The sequence below is a fragment of the Pan paniscus genome, chromosome 12, assembly GCF_029289425.2.
Source record: "Pan paniscus chromosome 12, NHGRI_mPanPan1-v2.0_pri, whole genome shotgun sequence".
Taxonomy (NCBI): domain Eukaryota; kingdom Metazoa; phylum Chordata; class Mammalia; order Primates; family Hominidae; genus Pan; species Pan paniscus.
Genome location: NC_073261.2, coordinates 96,260,442 through 96,270,206, shown reverse-complemented (window position 1 = coordinate 96,270,206; position 9,765 = coordinate 96,260,442). Strand labels below are relative to the sequence as shown.

The 9,765-nt window shown below is 54.7% G+C and overlaps 1 protein-coding gene across 1 annotated transcript in view; it reads left to right on the top strand.

Annotated features, from left to right (window-relative positions):
- Positions 1 to 767: 767 nt before the first annotated feature.
- Positions 768 to 9,765, top strand: part of LBH (LBH regulator of WNT signaling pathway) — a 28,656-nt gene continuing 19,658 nt past the window's right edge. The window contains exons 1-2 of the mRNA XM_034952874.2: positions 768 to 1,091; positions 3,730 to 3,832. Coding sequence (XP_034808765.1) covers positions 1,066 to 1,091; positions 3,730 to 3,832 — 129 coding nt within the window. The 5' untranslated portion in view covers positions 768 to 1,065. The remainder of the gene's footprint in view (positions 1,092 to 3,729; positions 3,833 to 9,765) is intronic.

Here is a 9,765-nt window from a genome sequence, read left to right as displayed (position 1 = left end):
GAGCGACTCCTCGGAGAAGACGTGGGAGTCAAGGATGGGGGGCGGCGTGCACACCGCCCGCCCACACCTTCTGCCCCCGCGGCAGACCGGGCGTATGTGTGTCTCCAATGGAAAAATCCTACCCAGGACGACACCACATCCTTGCTCCCACAAATAAAACCTTCCACGGAACTCAGGGCTGCAGACCAGCCCTTCGCAAGCCAACGCGCCCCGTGGGCACTCGGTCCCCCGGCTCCGCGTCTCTGCCACCTTCCCACCGCTTCTTCTTTAACCATGCTTTTGTTTCCCCTCGCTGATCGCAAGGCTGCGGGCGAGGATTCCAGAGGGAGGCCTAGTCTGGGGAACAAACGCTTCAGAGGGGTCCCGAGGTGGGCTGGGGACAGCCTGTGGATGGGAAGGAGGGCGCTGGCGCCGGGCGGCTGGGGTGGAGGAGTGGCGGGCGCCCTACCCCGGCGCAGAGCAGCCGCCGAGCTGTCATGTCCGGAGCGGCCCCCGCGCCCTCCTTGCGCCCACCTCCGCCGCGCTGGAGTTCGGGGTGTGCGCGGAGGGGGCTGTGAGTGGGAAGCGGCGCGGACGCGGAGTCCGGGCCGGTGCGAACGCGGAGTCCGGGCCGGTGCGAGTGAGCGCGTGTGCGCGTGGGAGAGCGGCGGGAGGGGGCCGGGCTCGCAGCCGCAGCGAACCACGGCCCCGGGAGCAGAGCCGAGCGCGCCCCCGAGCCGCCGCCCGCCGGAGCTGCGAGCGCTGAAGCCATTCATGATTTTGGTGACGTTATTCCAGGAGTGGGCGAGGGAGGGCGGGGCCTCTCGGGGCCAAGCCCCGCCCCCGCCCCTATAAATACGGCTTCCCGGGCTCTTTGTGGGGCCGAGAGCTCAGTGGAGAGCGGGGAGTTGTGTCCACCTTGCCGACGTCGCTAGCCGTGGGGCTGTCCTGGGAAGGCGGACGGCGAGCGCCCGGTGTCCGCACTCGGCCGCCTGCCGTGCCCGTCTGCGCCCGTGTCATCCGCACTCGGGACGCAGGGACCGTTTTTAAATCACAGGGGCGTGTGTCAGCCTGCCCTAGGACTTCATGTCTATATATTTCCCCATTCACTGGTGAGTACCCTGCGCCTGCGGCGGGCGTCCGTCTCGCGGCGGTGGCTGCGGGCCCGGGCGCCTGCTTCGTGCCGGCTCCGGGTGCGAGGGCAGCCGGCGGCGCGGGCGCTCAGCGCTAACCCGCCGCCCGAGCCAGTGCAGGAGTCAACGTCAAGGTTGCAAAGGTGGGGGCGGGGGGAGGGGGTGCTGAGAACATCCAGACAAAGGACGTGAACTCGGAGCCCTCACCTAAGTGACGGCCGGAGGGTTTGTATTGGTTGGCGGGGGAGCCAGGGGTCACGTGTGAATCCCCCCCAGTGAAACCCCCCTATGCGGAGAGCTGCAGGAGGCGCGCGCCCCACTTGGCGCAGGGGGGCTCCTGCTCTTCCCAGGCCCCTCCTCTTTTTCTTTTTGTTTGCATGCAAGTCTCAACGTCGAGGCCGGCTGCAGCGGAGCTGAGCTGGTGCGGCCGCAGGGTTTGCAGAGCTCCGGGGGGGTGGGGGGCGGGAAACGCTCTCCCCACACGTAACCCCACTAAAGCCACAAGCAGCAGGGCACACGCTGCAGCCTCTCAACCCCTGCCCTCTCCATCGCCCCTAAAAACCGACGCACATTGGTGGGGGCCGGGACTGGGAGGAGCCGCCTTCGCCGTGCTGAAGGGGAAGGAGCCCGGGCCGGGCGCGGGGCGTCGGAGGTTTGCCCCGGACTGGGGATCGGAGCCGGGAGGGATGCAGAGAGAGGCAGGCCCCTGACTGCTGGGACTTCCTTGCTGGCAGTTTCTTCCTTCCTGCTCTGGGTTAGAGGAGAAGCGGCCGGGGGCGAGCGCCGGCAGCCCCGGAGCGCGCTCTCAGGTGCGGACGTGGGGAGCTCGGCCCCGAGTCTCCGGCAGGCGCTGAGCGAAGGGAAAACCGGCGCAAGCCGCGGCGGGGTCCGGCCTGGCCCAAGAAGCGGAAAGTTCATGCTTCTCGCTTCAACTTTTCGGGCCGGCGCCACAGCCCCGAGCGAGGAAGAGCCGCCCCTACGTCAGACTCTTCACCCTGCGTGCGCTCTTCTGGCTCCTTTCTTTGGAGGTCGCCAGCAGCCTTTCCAAGACCCGGGAGGAAACTGCCTTTGCAGGGCCCAGCTCCCGAACCTAAACTTGCCGCAAAGTCCCGCATCTTCTCTTAGTCTCCCTGCCCCCATCCGTCCCAGCCTGGCAGTGTTTAGAGAGGGGACTGAACTTCCCTCTCTCAACAGTTCAAGTTCCCCCACCCCGAGGCTTGTGTACCCTTCTTGTGGGTGCCCCTCCCTTGCCTCTCCCGTGGTGTGTGAGCAGCTAGGTGCCTTATTATAGGTGAAGCTTTGAAGGCTGTTGGAGGGTTTGTGCCTTTGGCTGCTCAAAATTTGCCAAGGTGGGTGTTTGGACCCATTAGGAATATTATGAGAAATTAAGGTTTAAGATTATTTCATCGATTAGCACTTTGCAGCTTGCAATGCTTTTGTGCAGATATTAGCCCTTAACCTAACTGTGAGATATACACTATTAGCATCAGAGTAACAAACAGGACACTTGTGGCTCAGAGAAGTTACAGGACCTGTTCAAGATCACACAGCTCTTGAGGGGCAGAGCCTAGAACCTATTGCTTCTGTTTCTAAATCCAGTGTCATTTCTTATCTATGTAGTAACCATACAATTGAAGAGGAATCTGGTACCCCTGTTTCCTTAGATACTGTCCCTCAAAAGCCTTCCCCATATTTTTGTTTTAAACCATGTGCACAGGCACGATGGTGGAAAGCATTGGGTGCTGTGTAGCAGGTACCTGTATTTGGTGCTTATGTTCAGCATTATGTGCACGGGATCCTGTATGTGCCCAGAGCTTGTGCAAGGATAAGGGAATATTCGTATCCTGCTTAGAGAGTACAAGGCACTTTCACATGTCAGCCATTGGTGGGCCAGCTTGGCCCCTCTGGAAATTTCCTTTGCAATCAGAGTCGGGTATCCTTAAGGCTTTTAATACAGGGGATGTTTTTCAAGCTGTGAGCATGCAGCTGCTGTGTCTGGGGCTAGAGAAAGGGGATGGATGGCAGATGTGAAACTTGCAGAAAAGCTGACCCCTTGGGGCTTTAAGTGGAACATTTTGCCAAAAGGAGCACCAGAGAGACAGAAATTTAGGAAAGCTGTATGATTGGACTTTGTTTCCCTCCAGTTGACCCGTTATTGTTATTGTGTAATAATAATATATAGAGTTCCCCTTTGGAAAGTTCATGTGAGGATTATTTTTATTCTTAGTTGGAGAAGTGAAGGGAGATGTGGTTGAATTGGTTTTAATATAGACAGATGGACTCAGCTACCTACTGTTTTGATTTCTCTGGTTCTGTCATTTAAAGAAACATTCAGGGTCCCTCTGTGCCAGTGGGGACTAGAGTACAGGAGAGGAGGGAAGAGGTTTGCCAGAGAGGTCTGCAGACAATGGGCTTTGTCTGTTGCGGCTGAGCCCTGGGGCTGTGGGCTTGCAAGGCGCTTCCTCAGGGTGTGAGCTTGTTTTGCTGCAAGTTCTGTTTTGAACACCTCTCTTCCTGTCTCCAGACAGTCCCCTGATCCCACAGCAGTGAATGCATGAAGAGTTAGGAATGTGAAAGCGCGTGTGTTTGTTGACTTTTGGTCTGGGTTTCTTGGCAGCCCCGACTATCTGAGATCGGCCGAGATGACTGAGGTGATGATGAACACCCAGCCCATGGAGGAGATCGGCCTCAGCCCCCGCAAGGATGGCCTTTCCTACCAGGTGAGTAAGTCCTGGCTCCCCTCTGACTCTCTAGAGCCTAGTGGTTTTTGCTGGGGGTGAGGACAGACTTGGTTTTGCATCCCAGTGCCACATGTAAGAGCTGTGGGACTGTGGCAGAGTCCCCTAATGCCAGTAAGCCTCAGTTTCTTCATCTGTAAAATGGGGCAACAATCGTCCTTATCTCCTAAGATTGCGGTAAAGATTCACCATGACAAGTGGATGTGTAGGAAGCATTCCTAGTGTCTGGGACAGATAAGGGCTCAGCAAGCATTAGCCATTGTGATGAATTGACCCTACTGGCTCTGTGAACTTTGCCATTCACCGCAGCAAAGGAGGAAATGATTTGTTTAGTCGATTGAGACCAGAACTTTCCTTCCCAGCCATGCCTGGGGTAGTAGAAGCATTGCTGTCGGGGGCTTCTGCAGAAGGGTGGTCTGGTAGGGATAGCCATGTCCAATGCTGCTTTCTTCCTTGGGTTGATTATTGACCTGTTGATTCAGAGTTAACGTTCAAACCACTTAGAGAGGAAGATATTTTCCCCAAAGGGAGGCTAGCTCAGGGATGCTATTGCTGGGATCTTGCTTGGAGATCATCCTGTCTGGTGGATCCAAAATGCACAAGGATCACAAAAAGGGACCGGAGTCAGCCCTCTGGACTCTTACCCCAGCCCTCTCTCTGGCTTGCCCTGCTGCCTCTCTACTGCCCCTGGGTTGGGGGTGGGAGCAATGGAGCACCTGCAGTTCCCTCTGGGCTGTGAGCTGGTTTGGGGTTTTGGAGGAGAGTTCCTATGTTGTTAAACTGGGGGGAGGGAGGAGTCTCTTCTTAAGGAAGACCTTGGGGCTAGGGAAGTTGTGTAGGATGGCCAGCCCAGGGAAGTCGAAAGGGAGTGTGATGGGTCCATGGGTCCGTGCTACAGACATGAAGGTGTATGCCCACTGCACGCCAAGCACTCTACAGACGCTGCCTTGCTCACATCTTACCACAGCTCCCAGGCGGGGATCCTCACCCTGTTCACAGATGAGGAAATGGCTCAGCCTGAGTCAGTGACTTGGGTCTGTCTAACCCCAGAGCCTTGTTCTTCTGATGTATTGTGTGTCCACACCATGGCTTGGTTCCGCTAGGGTCTAGGTTGACTCTGGCTGGTCATTTCTTAGAACTGTTCCAGGGACATTTATTTTGTAAATTAAAAAAGAAAAAAAATCAAATAGAAAGCCAGGGAGCCAGGGTGGGTGCCATGGAGGGAAAGTAATCAGACAGAACCAAGCTAAAAGCTCAGGCAGGGTCACTTAACTTCAAACATGCTTGGGAGGCTAAGGAGGCCCCTTTCTGTTGTCTATATTGGCAGGCCTGTCTTGAAATAAGTAGCCATTAGCTTGAAGGGGGTGTGTGGAGCAAGGGGGAACTCTCTTTCCTACGTTTGACTTTTCTACCCTCCTCCCCCAGAGTGGGTCTGAGGAAGACAATTGAGGGCCCCCCAACCTGGTGGGAGGGGTAGAAGTTTCCTGGCCCACCAGCCAGGGGGTTTTGGGTAGCAGTTTCCAAGCCCCTGAGTCAGAATGAATCTCTTTGTGGTTACAGGTGAGGTTCTCTTTCGGTTCTGGGTTTTAGATTTCCATCACAGAACCTTTCCAAATGCAGTCATCTGTTCATCTTGTGTGTGCTTTTCATATTTTCCTTTTAAATACATCCCAGGATAAAGGGCCAGGCCCTATAGGGCCGTTTTCTCAATGCTTCGAGTCCTTCAGGCCATTCTGCTGGACCTGAGACTCAGGGCAGATGGTGAGGGAGGAAGGAGCTGGGGGAGGAAGGCCAACCTGGGGCTGCAAGGGCAGTAGGAAAATAAAATCACCTCTGGGTGCCTGACACATCTCAGCACTGCCTGAGCAAAGGATCCACACATCTTCCCTTGTGGTGCTGGACTGAGGGCCCAGTTCTCAGAGCCCCCTCCCAGGAAATCTGTTTCTGCTACCTTGGTGGGGACCACTCCCCAGTTCCAAAATATCTTACTTGGAACTTCAGAGCACTCTGGTCACAACTTTTCACAGCTTTTCTGATTTCAGAAAGGTCTCTTCGTTGCCTGGTGAAGAGGAAAGGGAGATTGTAGTATTTAACCAAGCAACATTTAGGGGCACTTTCCCTGTGCAACCTGCTGTGCTGGCCTCTGTGCCCAGGGTCCAGGGCCCTTGTAAGAACCCAGCATCTACATAAACATCTGGAACACAGGTGGTGCAGTCAGTCCAGGTGGGGGGACATACAGAAGCTACAGTGAGTCCAGGCATCGACAGCAACAATGAAATCCAGCCGACAGAATCAGAGGGAGGGCAGACTGGGGCTGGGCTCTGAAAGAAAATTAGGACTTTGAGAGGGCAGTTCCATCTCTAAGGTAATGTCCTTATACCTTCAGATACCCCTGGGCTTGCCCCTGTTTATGCCAGGGGCAGGGCTGTGCAGTGAGCTGGTCTGACCATTGCGGTGTGACAGATATTCTCCGGGCCCACTCAAAGCTAGTGCCGTCCAATTAGACACATTCCCACCAGAGCTCTGGGGATTGGCTGGGACTGGCACTTGGCTGGAGCCCCTTCCCTTTGCATGCTCAGGCTCGGCTCAGGCCTGGGGGCAGGGGATCTCGGAGCTCTGTTCTTGGCGTTCCTCCTAAGGATAATAATAGTACGTGGCTTTTACTGAGACCTGCTTTTCTAAGGAACTGAGAGTGGGAAGGAGACATCAATCCAGACTTGGCAGATGAAATAGGATCTCAGGCTTGTGATTTGACCTTGAAAGAAAGTCATCAAGTAAATGGCACATTGGACTTTGTCAGTCACTTCACTGCCTTGCAGATCTACCGAGAGTGAAGCTTTCCTGATTTCTCTGTACCAGCTGTACCGTTTCTTTTAACGCCTGTGGCATTTTGTACTTGCCAATGATGCCGCGCTGCTTCGAGGATATGGGTCCTGTTTTACCTTCTCTTTGCCCAGGTCCTTGAAGGCAAGGGAGGACTTATCTTCATCTTTGTACCCTGCCCCCACCCAAGGTGCCTAAGTGCTAAAAGTGGGCGGTGGTTGTTTCCATGAAGTTGAGTCTCCTGATTCTAAAGCTGGTCACCTTCTCTTCTGCCTTAGCTTCTGGAAAGGGCCTGCTCACGCTCATGCCTACCAAGGTTTCAGATAGATGCCCTTTTAATCCCCTGAAAGATTCAAGGAAGCCCCAGCTACTGGTCCTGGGGCAGTTAGGGCAGTTAGGGCTCACAAGCCAGTGCCTTGTTTTGTAGTAACATTCATTTGGAGAGGCAGTTCAGTAAGGGAAATCCACGTGTGCACATTCACTTAACATGAATTGTGACACCCTGTGGGGTGGGTGAGTAAATGGTTACTAGAAAGTCTGAGTACATTTTGGGCAGGCAGGCTGTGGGTGGCGGCCAGCTCGCCAGCTGAGTGGGAGGGTCTCCAGCAGGATGTTGATGTCCCTGATGGCAGCAGCTCCCTCCCCACTTCCATCCAGCCTGTGGAACAAGAATTTCTGCTGCCCAGTGCCTTCTTCCTTGCCCTAATTCAAGGAAGCAAGTCAGCGGCTGCTTCTTTGGCTCCAGGGACTCTAAAAATATGGTGTTAGGGAATGCCTCTGCGACTGGGTCTCCTTCGATGCTGTGCCCGACTTGGCCTGGGCTCTGTCTGGGGAAGGGTCTTGGGAGTTTGCCTGTGGGCACCGACACTGCCTCCACCCAACGGCACTGGGACCCTGGACTTGCTACTCTAACTTCCTCAGCACAGCAGCCGAGGCGTCTACAGTTTCATCACCCCAGCTAAGGTCCAGATACAGATGTGGCTCCTTGGTTTTCATTTAAAACTTCCTTCTAAAGCACCTGGACCAAGGTCTGAACACATCATCCTTCCCCAGGCTCTTTAAATTTCTCTAATCAGCACACGTCCCTTCCTGGCTGCCCCTTGTATTCTTTCTGCTTTTATTCTCGGTCATGTCCCCACCATTTGACATCCATCTGTCAGTCAGGCAAGCGAGGGAGGATGCTCTGGGAGGGAGGAAGCCAGGAGGAGCGATTTCTTCACACACCACAGTGCTTGTGTGCGCCACACATTCCCTTTGATAAACAGAGCTGAGAGCTTCCTGCATCTTCCCCTTCATTCCCCAGGTGGGAGGGAGTGATGCCCTAGTGCTTTCTATGGTAGGGAAGAGCAGGCTAGCGGGCTGACTTTTCTTGCCTCAGCCTTAGTATTTGCCTCGTGCAGTTGGAGAGCCTCAGCTATGGCCCTGCATTGAGGGGTGGTCTGAAGGACCATTGTGGGTGGACGACCAGCCTTTCCCGGCACAAGATCTCTTGCCCCTTTGTCTCTCAGGTCCCAAATAGCCACCTTCTTTCTCTCACTCCTCCCCACTCTTTTTTTTTTTTTTTTTTTTTGAGATGGAGTCTCGCTGTGCCGCCCGGGCTGGAGTGCAGTGGCGCGATCTCTTCTCACTGCAACCTCCACTTCCCGGGTTCAAGCGATTCTCCTGCTTCAGCCTCCCGAGTAGCTGGGACTACAGGAGTGTGCCACCACGCCCAGCTAATTTTTTGTATTTTTAGTAGAGACGGGGTCTCTCCACGCTGGCCCTTCCCACTCCTTGTCAGAAGCAGCAACTCATCTCTCAAAGAACAGGCTCAGTTTGTTTCATCACCGAAGTTAGGCGGTAGCTTCGAAACCCCTTCTCTTTGCTCACATCTCTGCTGAGCCTCTCTTGATGGAGACCTCCTGAGCCTGGCTTCACTCTGCCGGTTCCACCTGGGTGGAATGCGTGTGTGGAAACAGGTGACGGGTTAAGCCCTTAGGAAGGTTTCTGGTCCGTGGCCTCTGTCCCCCACCAGCTCACGAGGCCATTCTGGGCATAACGCATCCACTCTATCCGCCTGCTCCTCATTACCCCTGTCTCATTGCTTACTCCCAGCTGTAGTACCCCACATGTCCTCAAGAGTTTGGGAGGCGCTGCTGAGCAGCTGCACGCAAGTCCCATGGTCACCAGGAAACATCTTTCACAATGTCAGACTTAAAAGGCCTCAGTAGTCCCTGGAGAGACATAGAGCTAAAATTCCAAAACATTTGGCAGGAGGCATCCAGCCGCGGACACATGTTCCTGGGATTGCAACAACTTTCTTTTCTCCTATCCCTACTCCCCCCACCCGCCTCTCTCCTTGACAAAAATCACAGGAATGGGATGTAGAACAGGCAGTTAGGGCCACGGGTCTCAAAAGCACAAATAATGTGTTTCTCTGAGTGGCACTGGGCCCGTGTCTGCACATTCTGCCTCTATGTGAGTCATTGTTCACCTTGTTCAGAGCAAATCTACTCTGTATGAGGATCCAGCACCTTCCCTCCTACACTACCCTGCAGAGGGCTGGAATTATTCCCGTGGGGATTTCCTCCTGGGCCCCATAAGCCCCCTGGTCACAACAGTGAGTCTGTAGCCTGGTCAGGGAGAGAACAAGCTTTCTTCACTTTCCCAGCCAACACGTTGCATACTAGGGCCATACATCCCGGCCTCCTCTCAAGGGGCCTGTGTTGGGCCTGACGCCTCTCTCTCCAAGAGGTTATGTGTTCATCTCTCTGCTGAGCCAGGGGCTGTGTCTTAGGCTGCTCTTTGTTTCTAAGATGCTGGGCACAGTGTCCTACAAATAGTTGCTTAATGAGCCTGGATGATGGATTGGCCCTTCCTCTCTCCCTGTCCTGCACTGAGAATCCTTTTATCTTGGCAGTCTCATGAAGCCAATTTTTATAGGATCAGCATTTTCTCTAAGTAGGCCCGGTCTCCCACGTTGGATAGAAAGGATGGTACTGTTAGGGAAAGGGATGAGTTTGGGTGGTGAATGTTGTGACTGTAGCCAAGAGCTATTCCTGGGTGTCTAGTGAATGTCCTGAAATGATCTTGCAGGCCTGAGTCCTGAAGTA